The sequence below is a fragment of the Anser cygnoides genome, chromosome 8, assembly GCF_040182565.1.
Source record: "Anser cygnoides isolate HZ-2024a breed goose chromosome 8, Taihu_goose_T2T_genome, whole genome shotgun sequence".
NCBI classification, from domain to species: domain Eukaryota; kingdom Metazoa; phylum Chordata; class Aves; order Anseriformes; family Anatidae; genus Anser; species Anser cygnoides.
Genome location: NC_089880.1, coordinates 6,340,914 through 6,362,617, shown reverse-complemented (window position 1 = coordinate 6,362,617; position 21,704 = coordinate 6,340,914). Strand labels below are relative to the sequence as shown.

Here is a 21,704-nt window from a genome sequence, read left to right as displayed (position 1 = left end):
TGTGCTTTTTTCTTTTTAGGTGGGCTGGTTTCCGTCTACTTATGTTGAAGAGGACGAATGAATTAAATTTTCCTCTGCTGACCAGCAATTTCAGGGATTGTAAAATTTAATAACTTCAAAGTGTTACTGGTCTTGTTAAGTATTTAAGCAGCAGCGTTTTTGTCTGTCTGAACCTTCCAGTCTTAATGTTGGGATTTATAACAAAATTTGTGCTGACAGAATATTACCTTGCCCAGAGCTGTGCAAGAAACAACCTGCCACTTTGCCATCACTGGGGATCAGTACAAAGTCCAACCTTCGCCTTCCCAGAAGATCTCTGGAAAACAAATTTATTTATTCTTATTTTTCCCTGTAGTACACCATGAATACTAGTTATGGCTGAATGCTTAATAAGTCTATTTTCTTCTAACTAACATCTGTGATGGTACAAGGAGATGAAGGTTTACTATTCCTTATCACTGCATGCAGAAAACAGAGTTCAGTCATTCCAGTAGGCATGGGCTTATCGTGAAACATCAAACTACCTTACTTATCACCTTCTAAACAGTTTTACACTAAAAAAAAACCACAACCCAAAACCAAAAAAAAACACCTGAAGGAAACAAATGTACTGAATATGAGTAGCATTCATGCATATATAATTAGCTAACTGAATTCTTTGAGGTCCTGCCTAAATGTTCTAACAATTTGTTTAAAGAGAGCGTTTTAAAAAGGTGTGTTGACAAGGTGTTGCCTGAAAAATCAACAAAGCTGGAATTCTGGAATCTTTCCCTGTTATTCCAGCTGTTTTCTGAGTTTTTTCATTTAAGCAGCTGACCATAAAAGTGCAACTAAGGATAGTTATGACAAGATTCATTTTAATATTCTAAGCATTAGCATAATTGTAGTGCTATTCTGTAGCAGGATATACTGATGCAAGATAATTTTACTTTTCAAGAACAAAATTGTTTATCTTAACCTCATGGCTGATTCAGTTAAACTTTTTGATGCTTCCAACTATAAACGGTTTTTTTCATGGTTAGACAGGAGCTTCTATTCCTAATTAGGAGATTGACACCTTTTGTGCTCTTCCATGGTAATGCAGAGGGGACTCGCAGAGTTTAGCGTGCTTGTTCCTCTCTTGTCCTCTAGGACGTTAATGGCAAGGCAGCGAGTGATCGTGTTGCAGTATTGTGAATATCCCCAAGGAACAATGTATACAGATTAGTTAGCTTGAAACATCAGGCCTCAAAGTGGTGTCTACTCCTTGGGTGAGGCAGTAATTTGAAGTATTTGTAGTGTCAGAAGTGCTGTAAATTAAAAGAAATGTGGGTGATGCCTTCAGATGTGCAGTTTCTAATGTTTACATAATTTCTAACCCAGTTTGAAAACTTCTGAGAAAGTAAAGCTCTTAAATGTGTTTTTCTTCTAAGATTACATTGTCTAATCAAGAAAGTTAATTCATTCTATTCCACATTCTCTTTGTTTTTCCCTGTCCCCTTCTCACATAAGCATCGTGCAATTAGTGTGCACTGCACAATTGAACACTGCAAGTTTTCCCACTCTACAAGCAGCATCATGTCCACTGTCCATCCACAGAACAGAATCTGTGGTAGTATGCGTTTTAGATTCCTTGGCTGCCCCCAGTATTCTCTGCTTCTTTCTGGCCTCCTTCTGGCCATCATGAAGAACCAAGCACAGCACAAAGGATGACAGAAATCCCCTCCTCTCTGCAACCATCTTACCCATTTGCTACATCTAGCATACACTGCTGTGACCAGGTGTAAGTGAGGATCTGCAAATTAGAGATCTTGCACTTGTGAGATTCAGCCTTGCCGATGAAACTCTGCTCTTAACTTTTCAAGGATTTACCTCAAAATTATGTAAACTGTGATTATGTTAATTATATTACTTGATGGAACAATTCAGAGCATTTGTAAATATGTACATTGTGCACAAAACATTTTGTAAATTATCTGTACAGCAGTGTAGTCTAGGGTATACTCTTTGATCATGTTTTGCCATGCAGTTCTATTGTCTATTGTGATCCTGATCCTATATTCCTTAAGTAGACAAAACTGATCTTTCACAGTTTTGTCTGCTCAAAGGGTAGAGGAATAGGCTCTAGATCTGTCAAGTGTTCAGTGCTTTGCTGTTGTATAGTCCTGAGAAGAGGCAGTTTAATTCAGTGAGTTAAAAAACACATCAGTCATTTTTGACAGCTTGGTTTTAGAATTATTTTGAGTAGTCTCTTCATCCTAAAGTTGCTGTAAAGCTTTTAAGCAACTCGTGAATCCTGTAATCGGCCTAGGAGAAGAATGAAAGCCATAGCAAAACTTACTTTTGTGGCATAAATCTACGCATTGTCTGTGTTTAATGCCCTGTATTAATTGAGTTAATGCTGCAACTTAATCTGTATTTTGAGTACCAAAGACTTCCTAAATACTCTGGAGTGTCTCTTTCATGTGCTGCTTTTGCTTGTATGGAGGTTTTGTTGTCATGCAATGATGGAGTTACAGTACTTTGTAATATTTTGTAAATATGTTAAATATAATAAACTGGTTAATTTTTTTGTTTAACATTATGTGTCAAAATATGTAGTTGGCTAGTATGAAGGTTGTACTTGGTTTGTCTAACTGCCTTCTCATTGTGAGCGAAGGCTGATAATGTTTTGGTTTCTCAGATCTGTATAATCCCTGTTTAGCTATAAGACTGAGGTTTTTGGGAGATTGTTGTTGTTGGAATATTTTGTCTTTTGCCACATCCAGGCAAGTGGTGGTTTTGTTTGTGTTAGCTCTAGAGAACACCTTGCAATCAGTCATACACTGTTGATTCTTATATGTTGAAGATGGTAACTTGCAGTCTTTGGGGAAAAAATGGTTGTAAAAGGTTTCCTTTTATGTGTTGTGTTTCATAGGAGTGTCCTTCCTCATCCACCTTCTGCTTCGTCTCTTTGTCATATGTAAATTTACGTACAAATTCAGGTTGAATTGAGTTGAAATCTCAAAATACAGTATGTCTAATTTCATGGGCTACTTGATAGTATTTTCATGATGTAACCAATTCATACATTTTTTACAATGTAGAATTCATTATTAATATGTTTATAAAAATATTTCTGGACAGGTGAATTAATTCAGCAAGGTCAGTGGTGATACAATTGCAGTGTTGTTTCATTGTGTCACTTATATTTTTCAGTAGCAAAGTTTTTCTTGTGGAACTACCCTTCTAACATCTAATTATTAAACTTAATGAGGCATTTACACGTCTGTACAGATGTAAGGCATAATTTTCCTGTCAGCCGTGAACATACCACATAACTAAGAGACACACCTAATGTGAGATGCAAAAATGTTTCTCAATTAAATTCTGTTGTTAACAGTATCACACTCAGTCACAGATGTTCTCCTTCCCCTTTTATGTGAGAAGAGATAGTGTCCTCTGATGGGTGAGAAATTGAGAAAGCAGTGAGCACTGTAATTAGGGCATAAGAACCACCTGTGACTGGGTTTCTGAATAATTTTTTCAGTTTTAAGGCTTGGAGACTTATTTGAAAATCTCAGCTTGAAAAGCAACAACAACAAAATAACACACACAAAAAAGACTTGAACAATGAAAATTATGCCTACCAGAATACCTTTCTCCTCTGCCTCATAGGCAAACTCTAGATACTCTGTGAAAGAGAAGATAAGGTTGATTCTAAAGGTTTTAATAGCTCATAGAAGTAAGAAAGATATGCTGTCTATAAAGAGATGGGCTTGTTTATACAAAATATCCAGCTGTGCACCCAGGTTTTGTTCTGTTGACTTTGATGTTCAATACAGAAATGTTCGTTTCTAATTCATAATCAATATTTTCAACACTTTAGGAAAAGAAGCTGCAACTCCAATTACAATTTAAACACTAATGCTGTCATGCAGATTCACCAAGTGTGTCGACACTATACTAGAATCACAGAATATCCTGAGTTGGAAGGGACCCACAGGGATCATGGAGTCTAACTCCTGGCTCTGCTTCAAACTGAGCTGCTGAGAGTTTCACGTTACCACTTTATTTGGAATTCAAATTCTTCTGTTCGTAGAGCACTGCTTCTTCTATTTGAGCAAAAGCGTAAACACTGAAAGCTGATTTGTGATACAGGATTCGAACAGTCTTACTTTCATCTGTAACGTGGTGGTGATCATCGTGAAACAGGTAAAATCTTGTCAGCCAGGTTACACCAGTTGTAGCACCCTAGGAGCTGCTATGAGAAAGCTGTCTAAGCCAGACCCAGTGTAGCAGGTATAAAAGTAAAATAATAGGTAAAACAGGAGATGCTGTGTGTACATAGAATCCATGGTACTTCAGCAAGCCACAACAGTATCTTTACATCAGATTTGGTGAGGGCCATCGCTGATGCACAATGTTGAATGTTTGAATATGTGCATTTCAGAGAAAGAAGTTAATACATTTCTTAGCCTTTCTTCAAATAAGTAATGGAATTTTAGCTTTTACACATGTGGGGGAAGAGTAATTTTGACTTCATAAAGCTGTGGGATGAGATGTTAATGGTACGTACTTTTTCACGAAGTGCTGAAGTGTATGATGCATATATAATTAGATAATAGAACGTATAGAAAGGATTAAGCATCAAAAATTGACTTCAGAGGGGTGATTCATTGCATTAGCTTAGCAACTTCCTTTTCAAGAACAAAGAGTCATTTGTTTTCATAGCAAATGAGATTTGAGTTTCTAATTTAGTTTTATAATTCCTGATCTGCAGTAGTTTATTCTGTCCATTCATTATAAGGATCTCTACTGCTTTACATGACAGTGAAGTTAGATTTTAATTATTCACCTGTAACATTTGAGCTATTGGTGACTTTTTCTGTGTTAGTTTTTTATCTGGTAATGTGTTTTTCAGAAACTATGCAAGTTCAGTTAAAAATGTTCCAATCTGACCTTAAGTAAGCATATAGTTACAACAAATGGCCGGTTTGGAGGTGGTTGTTGGCCAAGGGGCGTGAGGCTGTTTTGTTTCTTTCAGTACTTTTTTTTTTTTTTTTAAATATTAATAGGCTAAAATGTGTGGCTTTAGGAAGAACAGAAATAGAGATCAGAGAACAAGAAGTAAAAAGTTGATACCATACCATATGTGCCAGAAACAGCCTGCTACTAAATTCTTATAAAGGATTGCTCAAAATATTAAATATTTAATGTTAGCATTGGATTGAAAAGAAATTTGTCAATGCTTTTGTATTGAAAAACTTTGCTAATGCAGTAGAGGGATTGAGCACACTTGGACTTGGTCCCAGTCATACTAGAGAACTCTATAAATTTGTCTTCAATTAGCTTTATTTTTTCCCAAAGCAATTAAAAGGCTTCCTCAAGGAGATGCAATATTGTTCCTGGGATTCAAATTCTTACTCATGCATAAGGCTAATGGAAATATGTATAATTGAAGGAACATTTTCCTTAGTAATTTTACAATCTGTATCCTGGTAGCTTGTCAGCTGTTTGTGAAGTGTAATGTGGCAGGAAGCCTCCACCCCACTAAGTTGCTAGATGATGTAAAAACAGCTTTCTCACCTGTTCTAGAAATTTGTCTTTTTGAATCTTGAATTTATTTTTCCCCTTCCTGTCAAGTGTTATTTAAAGCAGGTGACACAGAAAGCCATTTAGCTGAATACAGTTTGAACACGGGGTGGGGAGCTTTCTCTCCTTCCTGTTCCTTTGCATCCCTACTGCTTAAGATAGACTTCAAATGGCTGTAAGGAAGGTATAGAAAACCTTTTGTTTTAGTGCAAGAGAAGGGAATGCCAGACCCAGAGGAATCTGTAGGCCTGTTTTATTCTCTTCATTTGGTGTTTCCGAATATAGCTTCATTAAACTTGAGTTGTGATAGATGAGCGATTGGCCTCCTTGGAACTGTGATTACTGTAATGTTCTGGGTGTGCCTCTTCGGTGTCATCAAATTTGAGTAGTTTGGCTGAAAGAACAGTTGAAGGTACTTCTGCACTAGGAAAGGGAGGTACCAGTTCATGTGCCCAGTCCTGTACGTATATTGTTTGTCATCAGGAATATTAATGTGGAGAGAAGAAAAATATAGGTAGATCAGAAGCAATCATGCCTGATTTTTTTGTTTTTGTTTTTGGTAACACGCATTTTTATTGAGGGTGTGTGGGATATTCATTACCTAATATATCAACTGTTAATATTCCCAAGGATAATTCCAACTGGAGAATGTAGTAGTAGGTTTTCTATTCTTACTTTAAAAAGAACCATTGATTGTTTTGAAAATTCTTTAACAAAGAAAGCATATCCAGTTGGATCAGGTAGACACAGGAACCATGTGAGATTAAAATGCTTATTGCTCTCTGAATCAGCATATCATTGTGACCTTTTTCAGACAGTGAGTGTGGAAAATCAAGCTCCAGAAATTTAAACAAAACCTAGATAGTTTTTCAGTCTTTGCAACTTTCATTCACACTTAAGGGGAAGGTTCACTTTTTTTTTCAAACGTTGTCCTGAATGTGAGAATGCAGGCTTAGACTTCGTGTCACCGGGAAGAAACAGAATTTGATTTACAACTTCTCAGATTATACAGGACTTAAAACGACCAGCTGCACAAAAGCCTTTTTATATTGTATCTTTGGGGGGATGCCAGTAAGCGTACGTACAAGTACACAAAGGATTTATATGGAAAATATTTCCAATCACATTATCTCTTTTGCCTCTTACCCCAAAGAGTTGTACAGCTTTAGGAAAAACAAACAGCTTCCAGTGGTAACGGTTCCCTGCTTGCGCATTCTTGAGTCTCTGAGGGTCGCAGTCTATTTTTACCGTGTTAGGATTTATCTTGTGCTCAGGGATGTTTATTTGAAAGGTGACCTTCCCCCAACAAACAAATTCTTCACAAACAAATGCTACCTTTTCTTGTCTAGAGCATAAAAATATTTGCAGATGATGTCATGCAAGCATAGGTTGCCAATGGGCTGGAGGATAGGGTTGTAACACACATAGTGATAAATCGGTAATATATAAAAAAGATGCAATTAAATTAACATCTACAAAGTTACATTTACAGATGGACTGAATTGTGTACACCAGTTCAGGCTGGGGAACTTCTGGTTAAGCTGCAGTACTGCATTAAAGGATTGAGGGAGAAAAAGAAAAGTGAATGATGGACAGAACGAAAGTTACAGGATTGTACTGTGAAGAAGGTAAATGCTGTCTTGGTGTATAATAATGGGAATATCCTTTATAAAATGTTCATTTCTGGAAAGGTTTCTGCTGGAGTACTCGGTCCAGTTTTGGGCACTAAACTTTATGTAAGGTAAGGCTCATAGAAAACATTCCTGAAGAGACTAACAAGGAAGGGTGAAGAAATGAGCTGTTTGATGGAGTTACAGAAGAGCAGGCAAAGGGTGGTGGCGGTAATAGTGTTCAAATAAGTGAAAGGCTTTGCTCACCTTAATGAGACTAAGCACAATCAGTGTAAATAGTACCAGGAAAAAAAAAAAAACACAAAAAAACAATCCTTGAGCTGCACAAAGGAGATGTAGACTTCAGGGAACTTTTTTCAAATTCCAACCTGCCTGGATTTGAAATTTTCCGGGGAAATTGTGGAACCTCCATCATTAGAAGTTTTTGAAGTATGGTTAGCTAAGCAATATATCAGGGATAATTTATAGATATCTAGACATAAACATGGCAGTGGTGTTGGAACTAGATGATCTTTAAGGTCCCTTCCAAGCCGAACTGTTCTGTGTTTCTATATGTAGTTAAAGATGCTAAAGATACTGACCACGTTTCCTTGGAGCTCCTGCTGTACTACCTTTCTGTAATTGCCTTTCAGCTGTGCAATGCTTCAATCAACTTGGCGTTTGCCAAAAAAACCCGCAGAGATGTTATGCCAGCGTAGAGAGGAAAAGATCTATGACAGGTAATAAGCTGAACATACAATTTAGAGCTAGCAGGTTGCTCAATATGCAGAGTTTGAATCTTCACAAATTAAAACAATTTCTTCAAAAGATGCAACTGGATCATATTTAGCTCAAGTGGCAGTGTAAAACTGGTGTAAAAAAAGAAAGTCTTAAGAGTTGGTTTACAGTAGGAAGACAGAGCTTGAACAACATTATTTCCATTTATAAGTTTATTTTTGAATGTATTGTTCCTGCAGCATATGTAGTGTTGTCAAAATCAAAACTTTTTTCTTAGATATGCATTAATTTCAGGGATGGTTAACAATGAAGGCTTCTCAGGTACCATGTCTTTCTACTCAATTCCAAACAAAAAATAAAAGATTTGAGAAGAAGGTAATTTTGCTTCAAACATCTTTACCTCAAATCAATAGAAAATGTGTTTTTAAAAAACAAAAAGGTGGGTTTGTTCTTGTGCTGAATTTGTATAAGTACTGTAATACTACAACTTGTCCATAAGAGAGCAGTAAACCAGCTATCAGCATGATTGGAATCTTCTAAAATGTCAAAGGATTGAATACTAGTGCTAAAATTAATTCTACCTGGTACCTGAACACATCATCTTTTTTGACTTTATAGATTAATAACAACTAAGTGTTAGCTTTTGGCATAGCATTTTTTCTCTGCGTTTTAACTATTCATACACAGGTACAATGGTTTATCCTCCTAAACACAGTTGAATTGAGTCTCAGTTTGTGGATTGTCATAAATATTTAGTAGTTATCAATGAAATAAATCAACAAGCACAGAAAAGAACTATGGTCCAAAAAGAATGCATCTATTCAGTAAGATTAAAACAAGGTGTTTTCTTTTTCTGTTTCTTCATCAGGAGTGCCCTGTGAAGAGCAAGAAGCTTTATTTGAATGTCACTGCGTGTACAGTTCTAATTACTATTAGATTTCAGGAAAAAAAAGTAGTAAATTATTGTTAACTAATAATTAATAGACCACATGATGTATGGTTGGATGAAATGACAATGATTAATCTGTGACATAAGTGAAGGTGCATGTAGAGTAACTGGCATGTGATGTGTGTTCGTATTTCCCAGTGTCATTGGAGTTTGACCTGTGTCTGTTCTCCAAATCCACAATGTGTTCTCTTGACTTGTGCTTAGAGCATACACAATGGCTGTTGTGTAGTGAACCATGTAGTGGCTGAAACCTCTTGTCATTGTGGCTGCTTATTTTGGAGAAGGTATTGGTGGGTCCTTGTGTAGCTTTATCCTACCTTCAGAGAGTTGGCAAAATGTCAGGATTTGGTCTACTGGTGTTTTAACTTAATAGAGTTTTTAGAATTTATTAAAAATTATCTAGACACTGATTACAGCTGTATTTGTTTGATAAGACTGCCTTCAGATTCAAATATGCGTACAGACTGTTCTTTTCTTTCTGTTCCTTGTACTTCGCCACGATTTGGAACCTTGCTTCTTTTAAGAGAACAAAAAGGAGTAAAAAATGGTGTATTTTCTTGGTGCAGCCATTAAAATTGCAAAGACTATACAGAGCTGTCTGTTTTCCAGTCCAAGCATCAGTTTTATCTCCAGAAACTGAGATTTTTGGTGAATACATGGTTCAAAAACCCACCCTTTTAAATCTCATTTGTGGCTTTCTGCTCTGCCTGCATTGCTTCCCTGTTTTTTACACTTTTTTGCTTCCTTTCTATCGCTCCCTCTCCTCTATGCACAAGAGCAGAAGACTCCAACTCCTCATACCTGTTTCAGTAGGCACTAACTGGAGAGGGGTCTTTTGCCAGCCTGTATTAAGTTTTCATGAGGAGCGCCTTGCCTTTGGGTAGTGGTTTCTTATTATACTTAGTGGTGCAAGAAACATTTAACTGCCTTTTTTTTTTTTTTTTTTTTGTATAGCTAGTGTGAAAAGTGCTTAGTAGACCATTAACTTCAAATTGTTGGAGTATACATGTTAAAGCAGCTAGATACACTTTCCAGCAAAGTAACACAGCATTCTGTGTGTGTGTATATATAAAAACTAAAAGAAGCCCTATGGAATACAGGTAGGATCGAATTCAGTGGCAAAATGCACACTTGATCAGGTACAGTCAAAATTCCATCTTTTTTTCTTATTTTAAAATTGAGCATTTCCTGTAGATATAGATTTTTTTTTTTGAAATCATGTTCTATTCTGAATATTTTGATGAGAACAGAACCCTAAAGAGGATCACCATATCACCTACTCAGTAGAAGCATTTTCTTATAAAAGAGCTTACGGAGCCATCTTTTTTTTTTATTTATTTTATTTATATTTTTTGAGGTTTGGAGGGAGTTTTCTATAAGAGGGAACTGAATGCTCATTTTAACAATATTCTATTGAATAATGAAACTTTCCAGAGATTTTATATTATTTCAAAATATTTTGTACAGTTCTTCTGCTTAGGTAATCTACTGTGCCTCTGATTACAATAGCTTGTTATGAAGAGGGGGGAAACCCCAAACTGAGATACCCTTTAAATTTTATCAGGTTACTTTCAAGATAAGAATTCGCTAATATACTTTGTAGCACATAAAGCTAGAATCCTATAATATTTGCCTTAACCTTCTGTGATGGAAAACATGTCTTAAGCACACACCATGGTGATGTAGAATATAGTCAACTTCCTCTGAATCAGCTCAAGCTTGACCAGAACTGAAAAGTTCTGTTTTACCATGGACCTTTCATTGTCAAAAGGACACAGAGAAGTACAAACTGAAGCCAAGTGGATCAGTTGAGATGCAAGCTCTTGAGAATTACTCAGCTGCTTGAGTTTTAGCAGTGACAGTGCCCGCAGACATGTCTTAGTGTAAGTCATAGTTATCTGGTAATCACATATAAATAATTGTCCAGAAAGTTACATTGCATCTTAAGCATACTGATCTTCACTGCATAGGGAGGAACGTGTTAGCATCACACGTATGAAAGTTGAGGTTAAAGATAAACCAAAATTTGCACAAAAGCCTCAACTTAAATTACTTCTGTGGGAGTTAAGCATTCCTATGCTTGGGCCTAAAAGCTACGGTAATCCTAGAGCATCAGAAATAGAGTAGAACAAAAAAACAGATCTATTGATTTTACCCAGTTCTTTGTTCCATTAAGGGAAATGTTTGAGAACAACTTTTTTGAAATTTGAATGGCTGATATTTTGAGAAAACTGTTTATGATGAAGAATCTGCTGAAAACAGTTTGAGTGGCATTGTTTGCTTCCTCCCTTCTTAGTTTGTGATTCCAACAGTAAATGCAGAGAAAGCCCAGGCATTTTTACATTTGCTGGGTTCAGCTACAAATTAGCCACAGGGCAGCAAATATGTTGGCTGAAAATGGACTGCTCTGTCTCACTGTTCTTAAGACTGAGAAACTGTCATGCTTACTAAACATGTTAGTATTATGATTTTTTTTTAAATCCTCCTCCTATCTGCTTTTGAAATAATAAAAGATAGTCAAAAACTGTCTTACATGACAAAACTGACAAAGCCAAGAGTTTCAAATTAAGTTTACACCTCAGTCTAGACATAGTAAGATGAAAAAACATTCAGTGGCCGATAGTAAAGAGCTGTAAGTCTGTTCGTACTGTTCATAGAAAAGTTAGGCAGTAACCAGGTGAACAGAAGTATGAAACTTGACAATTGAAATCTACAGGTGGTCAGTCCATTTGTTGACTTGAATGGAAGCAGGAATTCATTATGATACCACAGTTACTGTAGTCTGAGACTTGATGATGTTCATTTTTAAAGATAATAAATGTTGTGGGGTACTTATAATTTATGGGTATTACAGAAATGGTCAACAGGGATTCTGTCTAAATCCCATGGATAAAAGAAAATTGTAAACTATTCAGAGCTGTTCAACTTTCGGCTAGCGTGAGTGGCAATGTTGAAGGGCAGATTATTTGTGCTGTAGTGGCAAAACCCTTTTGACCAGGGAATGCTGCTCATTGCAGTGCTTTGGACCAGTGAGTGCTCACTGGTTAGTAGTTAGTCATTACTAGCTAGATAGGCTTTCATATTTTTTAAATTCTGTATGTATATATCAAGTAGGTATAAAGAAAGGGAAAAATAGTGGAAAGCTGCCTGAATAGTAAATAGTCATATTTTTCACATTTTCTCCTACCATTATCTTCCTCTTTGGAGCTGTTGAAAAGCATGAGTTCGTTTGTGTTGTTTATATCATCAGACTTGGAAAGTTTCTTACCTGACAAAGAAGGTGGCTTAGTGGCTCCTTACGTGATGTGAACTGTTGATTTGTTAAGCTTGCTTGCTTTGAGGCATGCTGGTATGTTGCACTGGAGTTGGGTGACTTTACAGACAGTGCTCACAGCAACTCTGAATCACTGTAAACAACCAGTATTTTGTGCCTGACTTTACATACAAATCAATAATCTTTTTGCAGCCGAAGAGATAGTGTAATTTCTAATATAACTAAGCAAGCAGTAGCATGAAGATATTATTGCCTAAAAACAGGTGCTAGAACTAAACAAATGGTTTTATTGATTCTCCCAGGGTTAATTAAAATTTCAAAGAATCCCCACCCAGCCTCTTTCTGTGGCCTTGTGAATTATCAATACTGTGTAGGCATGATTTCCTTGTTAGTTTTTGATACTTTAAGAGCAAGTAACATCAGACTTAAGGATATATTCTGCAATATTTATACTGGGAAAACAATATACTTGTAAGAAGGAGATTACCATCCCAAGGGATCTTTCCTTTTTTTTCTTTTCCTTCCTTTTCTCAAGCAAAGAATGTTTGTGAAGGGTAGGTGAGGGTTGTGTGTGCGAGAAAAATGTTATATGTGAATAACCATGACAAAGCAGTGGACCTGAATGACAGAATATTTTGGAGGCTTGGTAGAAAGCAAAGTGATATTTTAAATTCACTTCACGGAAAAAAAAACACAAACACTTAAGATTCCACCTCCTGCAAAACAAGTTGTAGTTGATCAGTAAGTGCTTAAGTTAGTGAGTTGTGGGGAGCTGCTCTAGTATTGGCTAGTGCAAGGATCTTCTGACTGGGTTACCCACATGGCTGGCAATGATTAGTGGCCAGTACAAAAAGAATAATCCCAAAGTCTGGACTGCCTGGCAGCACAGATATGTGGGTAAAACCCACTCCTGATTTGTGTCCGTTATTCCTCAGAGGGAGACAAGCACTACAACCAGCGCATTTGAAGGTAGGAAATCACACAGTGCTATGTTATAAATGTATGCTGGAAGATGTTTTAAGTCTGTTAGCTTGTTAGTGCAGTCCTATGGAGACAGGATTCAGGGGAAGCTTTTAATCAATATTCTAATCGTTGTGATGGGAAAAGCTGCTAGCCAGCGAAGCAGAGATCCCTGCAAGGACTGAGGAGAGAAGAGATTAGTTTGGGGGCACCCTACAGGGTACAGCCTAAACTTGCAGTGGAAGGAAAGAAGACATTTTAAAAGAATGACATGTTCTTTGCCATATAATTTTAGCACACGACGTCCCCTTAGGAAATGCAAGTCAAGTGTACCAATAAATGAAAGAGGAAAATGCCATGGAAGGCAGTAAATCAAAAAGTAATTGATTGGAATATTTAGTGAGCCTAATTTATAATGCTGAAAGTGTGACAATAGCATACTGCAGAAGTCTGAGATCTGGAAGGAGAGATTTGCAGTACTTACTGTTCAGTCCTCTTCATTGCTTCCCAGAAAGGGTGTGCTGGAGCAGCAGAGCAGCTGATGCTGGAGGATGTGCCTTAACCCTCATTTAGGTACACTGTATAGCTTCATTGTTTTCAGTAGCTTCAGAGTTGAAAATTAGTGTACAGCTGAAGAATTCGGTCATTAAACCTTAGGTTAGGTGGAAACTGGAACTCCCTAGAAGCACTCCTCTTCCTCTTTGGTTAGTGCTGAAGCTCCTTGGGCACTGAGGGCACCCTAATCTTGAAGTGCCATAACTACCATTTTCATTTACTTTTGTAGTTTGTACTGCATTGAATGCTTATTAGAGCTAATTTAAGGTCAATCTGTATTTGCCTAAATTAAGCTGCTGCTAATTCCAGCCAAGTTATACAGTTCTGTCTGCTCCCTTACATTTTTCAGTAATAATTTCATGTTTGATTTTGGTTATATTTTACCGTTTTTCAATTGAAATGACAATTATTCTTTGTCAGAACCCGGCCATTCCTCTTGTCAAAAAGACACATGATGCATTAGCTTAAGGGCAATTGCTAATAACTATGTAGGTGACATTTGGTTATATAGGATGGGCAAGTCTACATACATCTTTGTCAAGTGATCAGGGTTTGCATACCCTGCAGTTTATGCTATTTGGGAGTGCTGCTGAACTAATCATGCAAAACCAAACCAAAACAAATTTTTGTTTGGCTTTGATACCATTTTGCTATAATTAACATCTGCTGTCTCCCGGGTTCATTGAAGAAATCTTTGTGTTTATAACTGCAACTGAAATGAGCTTGCTGAAGGGGATGGGGGAAGCATTTGGTTGCCATATAGTCTGTCTAAGCATTTGTGATAACAAAGCTTTCTGATTATGGGGAGGAAGGGTCCAAATGGTATTTTTGTGTACTGTTTCAGCTTGTGCAAGATATCCTTTACTAGACCATGCTATCTTGCTCTATTACGTTTGCTTTCATTTGTCACCTCTCAAGGATGTATTGGAAAATGATAAAAATATCCTGTGCCTTGTTTCAATGTCAGTGGACCTGCGGGACAGATTTTAGGGTGTTCAGATGCATTTGAAAATCCCTTGTCATATCTTCATCTTTAGGGTTTTAAAAATCAGGTTCTGTTAATACAGCTGAAACAGGCCTGGGTGCTTTCTCTGTTATAATAAAAACAGTGGGAGTTTGCATCAGCTGTGTGTGTGGGAGGGGAACATGGCTACTATGCTGGTATGATAAAATGATGCAAATATGTTCTATTTCCCTATGAATAGAAACAGTCTTACAGCAAAGTGCCCCCCACTCCCCCAGGCAGGTATGCAATATCCTCAAGTCTTGATACACTGGTAAGCCTCCATTTTCTCACAGAGTTTGACTCAAGACATTTTCAGGATAGAATTGTGGCTATGTTGCAGTCAGCGGCACAACTCCAGCAAAGTTCAGGAAGCAAAGTTTCGCATACTAGATCCAGATGTCTGTTAATTTTACTTTCAATGATCAGAATCATATTAGACATGTAATTTGCCTTTAATTCTGTGCTGCTTTTGCCTTCACCTCATTCAACAAGAAGGAAAACAGTGAATTCTTTTACTTTACTTTGTGGCCCCTTTTTTATTTTCTCCCTGAGATTACACAAGTCTTCTGTGCTACAGTAGCAGCCACCACAAGAGTGTGTTTAAATTTAGTGACATCTCAAGTCCAAAATGACAATGAACACTCTGATCATTTACATCTAATTTTCTGTGCAAGGTATCAGTACAACTCCAAATCTTTAGGAGACCCGAATGATGCCCACTGCCCTCTTTGTTCTGAAGAGATCCTCTGCTTATTAGCCTGGCCCTTTCAGAGTACAACTGGCTTTTTTATCCTTGCGTCCTTTTGTATGTGCTGTCCCACTACCAGTGATACTTGCCTGTGCCATGCTGTCCTTTGCCAGTCTTTTGGCCGTGTTCACCCAATCTTGCTGTATTGGCATAATGCAGTACCACATGTTGTCTCTTTACAGGGACTTCACTGGTGGGTACGGTCCATTCTTTCTTCCCAAATCACATTGTACTGACCAGTTCCTGCAGTCCCTTGCCTCCTGAAAGCTGCATGAGTTTATGCTTTTAGGTAGCTAAGGTCATCTAGCTAACCTGGCATCTAAACATTTAAAATGCCCCTTTTGGAGAGTAGCGGCGTCCAGCTGATAACCAGACACCTTCCATCACCTTTAATGTTATCTCCCAAGTGATCATCCACATGGACAAGACTAGTTGTCAGATGCATGCACTGAGAACCTACTGGCAAAAAATCCTCATGGACATCACTGTTGGTATACAGGATGATTTCTTCCCACTTGTTATTGCAGTGCTTTCACCAGCATGTTTCTGCCTCAGATCACCTTCAGTTCACATCAAGAAAGCATAAATCCTTCATGAAAGAATCCCATGTGTATGTCTTCTGCAACAAGATGCAGCAGTTATGAAGACAAACTGACTGCAAAATTTGCACAGATCCTGAGTTCCTAGAAATGAAAAGGTGCATAACCTTAGTTCCTTCTGCATCAGCAGAAAACCTCCCACTTGCATCCAGAGCAATTTGAACCAAACCCAAAGCTCCAAGGCTATAGAAACATTTCTGTCAGTATTAAGTAAGAAACTTAAAAAAAAAAATAAATTTTTAAGAATTTAGAATTTCTCATAATGTGGCCAATTTCTTGGTGATGGGTTCCCAGCTAGTACTTGCCCTAGCAGAGTTTGCCAGAAACTGTGAATGTTTTCATGTGGTAGCACTTTTACCATTTTTTAAGATTTATTCAGTCACCAGTATGTTCATGTTCAGCAACTTTGTAGTTGCTGTTTCTTTAAATCCATGGACATTAAAACTTTAAATTAACAAACAAGCAAAAGTTCTTATGCTTTGTGATTCTTTTTAAAATAGTTTGTCATTGGAACCTACTTTACAAAGAATGAAAACCTAGAGCTGGTCAGCAGAACAGCTGCAGTGCTTTGTGGTGCCAGCAAGAAAGCTGAGGGAATGAGAGTGAAATGGAAATCACAGGCTGGAAGAGTTGAAAGTGCAGGTGCATATCAGCAGCAAAAGTTTTTCCAACAACCTTTTCTGGCACTCCCTGAAGACAATGAGCACAATGATGCCTTAATTTCACTGGAAACGGGAGCAGGCCCCCAGAGAAGTGGTGGGATCCGTAATGTAACCCCCTGCTAATAGCTCTGTGAAATAGCTTTGGTGTTGACTATAGAAGCACCAGCTGCGCACACTTTTGGCTAGAGAGAGAGAGTTGGGGAGACGTGAATATATGTGGGAACATCTGGTGTGGAAACTAATCAAACTGCACAAATTATTTTCTCTGCACTATTGCTCGATTGTTCTTCTCTGTGCCAAAAAGGAGAACAGGAGGTAAGTGTCAAGCCCCTTCAGACAGTGCAGCAAATGCTCCTAAAAGAAATCTTCTTTTTCTTCCCCTGAGAGTTCAATTATTTTTCTTTAACAGGAATCAATAAAACACCTTTTTAGGAAAAGCAAAAGCAGCTACCCTTCGTAGGTTGGTTGATTTTCTCCCCCTTCCCCCTGTCACTCACACGCCCTTGCTAATCCCAAGTGTGTAGGCAAAACCACTTTCCCTTTTAGTCATTCATCTTCCTGTCTGGGAAGACTTTTCTCTTGTAGTCTGCTGCATGGAAGTTCTGGTCTTGCAGCAGGGATGGTTGTGTCTCAGTGGCAAAAATCCAACTAATAGTTAACATGAAAATATCAGAAAAACAACTAAGATATCCTTGCAATTCTTATGTCAGATTAGATAGATATATAGTTTTGAGCAAAATATTATCTACTGTAGTCTGGTCTCTTTTAACCAAAGCTCTGCATTTTTTGTAACAGTAGTTGGCCTTTACCATGCTATACCAGCTTGTCTCATCAGCATACAACATGGAGATCCCACCATATCTAATTAAATGAAGTAATCATCTTGCATTGCTCAAGAGCTGTTTTGTATTTGCCTAAATTGTAATACAGACAGCATGCATGTGTGCATGAGGTTGATACATAGGTGCTTGGTTAAATGGGATGTTATGTTCCTTATAGACACAAGATGGCAGGCTAATCTGAATATGGAGGAACACATCAGGGTTATGAGTACAGTTTGTCTGCGTATATATATTTATACTTACGCATATATGTGTGTACGTAGAAATAAAAGTGATAAAGAGTGTAATGATTAAACTGTAGATTTTCAAAGCCGTCTAAAGAAGCCCAACAATCACTTCCTTCTAAAGCCCAAAGATTTTTGCACTCAGTTTCTTAAAATGATTTGAAACTCTCAGCCCTTGCTGTTTTGTCGTAAGATACAATTAGGTAGAAAGTCTTCATACAATCAAGTTCTGTGCACTCTAAGTTCAAGTTTTCTGAGTTTGGCCTCTTGTCTAATGAGTCATTGGCCTCAGTGACTTCAGTGGGAATGGAGTTATGCGAATAATAACTCTGAAAATGCTACCAACACGTGGCTTTAAGAAGGTTTTATAAACACTACTTCCTTACTTGCTCATTGTTGTTAGAAACAGAGAAGGTTGTGGTGTGCGTTAGAAACAAGATGTGTTTTTCAAGATTGTGCTGTGGGGAGCTTTTCTTTTTAATACCCGCTCCACACATCTTCCAATTTAGTGGAGAAACGTTAGGCAGGTGAGACTCGATAATCAGCAACCTGATCTCCTTGAAGTAGTGGTGTGCAGCAAAAAATAATAAAAAAAAAAAATTAAAAAAAATAGGGACTAAGCTAAAATATTTCTACATTAGTCAATGTTCTGATGTTTTTGAAAAACATACCAGTTCCTCCCCTTGACCTGCCAATAACCATTATTTCTGCTGTCCATGTTACTGACCCTTTCACCTGCTCTCTGTCTGCATGATCACTCTCTGTGCTGTGTTCTCTGCCTCACAGCTGGTGGCGATCCCTCCTGTGGTCCATGGCTGAGAGGTGATGTGACGGGTGCTTTGCACTACACAAGCTCAGCCCCTGAGGAGTGCATCCTTGGTTGTACAGACCAGCACTCCCTTCTTTCTCTGTTTTAATAAATGTGAGCAACTATAGTCAAAGCACAGGCTCACAGTGAGAGACATCAGGTAATAGACCTGCCACAGACAGTGAGTATATGCACCGGTTTAGGGCCTGCACAGAGTTTCATGTTCTGCTTAATTTCATCATGCCTTCTGTAAACTGTGGCTATCATCTTGAGTATAGTAGAGTATATGATTTCTTTCATATTTAATATTACCAGGTTGTGTTGCTTTTTCATTGCAAAGGACTAGTTCAATGAAATAGATTCTGTTGATGAGGGATTCCAGAGGGTCTCTAAATCTTCTGTGCTAATAAACCAATAATGGGCTGAAAAATGTCCTTTAGTTGAGAAAAAGTATAGAGAAAAAGGATGATATAACTTAGAAAGCAAATTGCAAATGAGCAGGTGGGTAGATGCTCAAACACAGTTATTATTTGTGTATGTTCACATAATATGGAGATACTTTCCTACATAACAAAATTGAAATATTTGATAAACCCTATAAAATCTTCAGGTAGCAAATAAAACTAAAATAAGAATATGTATGTATATCTATATAATATAAGTAATATTGTCTATATAATTTCAGTGCATCTAAGCTTATATAAATAATACTTATAGAGTTTAGTCCATCTTTGTTACCTTTGTCCTGCTGTCAATAGTCAAAGCATTCTATCTCTTCCAGTTGCCTCTTTGCTCCTGCTCCTTTGATGTGAACCTTTTTGCAGAAACCATTCTTTGTCTGAGCTTAGTGTTAGAAGATTCAAGAATGTCAGTTAATAATAATTGAGGATAAGTGCTATGTCTTCAGCTGTGTCACATAGTTTGAAGACACGGATGTGCTAAAGAAACTTGCACTTGACAAAGATCATAAAGAACCAAGAGTGGGAAACCTAAAGGTAGGCACACTAAAATCTTTACATGTGGATAAAAGTACAGATCCTGGATGGACCAGGGTCTTCACAGATGTGGGAGATTGCCAGTGTCAATCTGGGGCAGAGCTGTGATTCAAATTGATGACCAATCACAATTTCCATGGCATTCATGAGAAAGATGTAGAACTTTCTGTTCTTTTGTAAATGGATGTGCATTTCTGTCACCAGAGATCCAACGTGTGGTACCAGTTGTTGAAGTGAGAGTGAATTTACTTGAGGGCATTTGCTTCTCAGGCACTTTAGAAATTCTGAATTATGCTATCTCTTCCTCCTTAATTCATTCTCAGTCGTGAAGCAGCCTGGGGGGCACTGTGACCTCAAACACAAATTATTTGGTGTTAACTCGCTTTGTTTGCTGGGCACTGGTTTCCTAATAATGGAGTAGTTAGTTCCTGCATTGGCAAAGATACAGAGAATGTGAATGAAAGCAGCTCTTGATTTGAGTCATTTTAAATTGGGCCCATTTAGTTCATTTAGTCATAGTCATGACAAATTGGGCCAGAAGGGGGAAAGTTTCATCTATCAACCTAACAACCTGAAATGTCATTATTTTTCTCCTGTTCTCCTGAACTCTTGCTGATTTTGTATTGCTGCATGTGTCGGTGTCTGTTCCTTGTTCTCAGTGGATACCAAAGACATGCTAGGAAGCCTTTTACCAAGTTTTAGATGTTTCTGTAAGAAAAATGATGCAGGTTTAACAGCATGTGCAGGTATTTGTAGAAAAGCAAATGTGTTTCCCTCTCGGCTGTTTAGTTGTCTGTAACAATAATGTCATAAATAAATAATGTTTCCGTGAGGGAAAAGAAGAGATGTTTATCAGATAGAATACATGCCAGTTAGGATAACTCTGAACAAAATGTTAACACGGATTAAACAGGAAAACATGCTGCTGGCAAACAAATTGTTGGTGAAAACAGCTTCAGCTAGGGAGTTCCTTTCTCAGTTGGATAGAAATAGTGCATGCCATGCAGACCAGCTTTTAAAATTAAGATGTTTGTCATGAATTGCTGGGTCTGTGGAAAAATTCAAATGAGAATAACTTAAGTGCTGCAATAGAATAATGCACAACAAATAGTGCAAGGAATTGTACGAATGTTGCAGATTATGTTGGGATCACGGAGATAATGCCTGAGAGATTACCTTTTCCTTTACTGAAATTGTTTTTCAAGATGATTTAAAACCTGACTCTGTTTTGTTGAAATCAAGTTAAGGCTTTCCTTTGCATTTAGTGGATCTGGACTAGGTCATTAGTGAATGCAGATGGTCAGTCTATGGAGAATGAATCTGAATTGTCCACAGAACAGGTGCATTGTGTCCACTGAAGTTCTACACGTTCTAATGCTATTTCCTCAGCCTGTTTCCTTATTTGAGGCCTGGTTAAGGATACAAGGTTAGCTTATCTTCATTCCAGTTCGATTAGGCTTCCTTTGCAAAGATTGACAGGTAGTGAGAGAGGACTGATAGCTTTTGTTGTACATCTCCATTAGTCAATGTACTAATTGCCTCACGAGAGTTACCACTTAGGAGCTTAAGTCAGCAGAAATAATGACAAAGCCATGTCTCTTTTACTGTTTTTTTTTTTTTTTTAACTTTACAGTTGTGGAGGGCTGAATGACTACTTCCTCAGAACTACCTACATTGTCTTAGCCATTACAAGCCATTTAAAAAAAATAAAATAGGCATATATGCTAGGAAGAAAAAGAGCTTCAATGTTATTGAAATAGATTCTTCAAGTTCAGCAAATAGTTTTTTTCTTACTTTTTTTTTGTAATATTTACTATCCTGAATTGAATTCTAAATTAGTCTTTGACATCTGTTACAGGAATTTTACATTTGTAGTTGTACTCTTTACTCTTAGAGACGTGTTTATGCTTGAGAGTTGGCACATTTTTAATATCAGTAAATGGCCTTAATAAGTAATGTGAAGATGGAAAGCATGTAAGAATTCCTACTACAGAATCACAATGATTAATCTATGATTATCTGGTTATTGTTTATTTATGTACTTTGTCAACCCACTGCACTTGATACAAAACACAGGAAAAATCTGGTGTTTAATAGTGTGCATATTGGTTAAGCTGGTGTTTATATTTGAAGAATGGGAAGAGGAAAAAAAGACAACATTTGAAAGCAGCAGAAGAAAAT

General features: G+C 37.4%; 1 protein-coding gene across 6 annotated transcripts in view; it reads left to right on the top strand.

Moving 5' to 3' along the window:
- VAV3 (vav guanine nucleotide exchange factor 3) overlaps nucleotides 1-21,704 on the top strand; it is a 275,359-nt gene that overhangs the window by 172,680 nt on the left and 80,975 nt on the right. For 5 of the 6 annotated variants that reach the window (XM_048066894.2, XM_048066889.2, XM_048066890.2 and 2 more), the window contains one exon: nucleotides 20-3,914. In XM_048066894.2, coding sequence (XP_047922851.1) covers nucleotides 20-61 — 42 coding nt within the window. In that variant the 3' untranslated portion in view covers nucleotides 62-3,914. Of the gene's footprint in view, nucleotides 1-19; nucleotides 13,094-21,704 lie in introns of those variants that run through there. The other variant, XM_048066888.2, reaches the window with a different exon arrangement.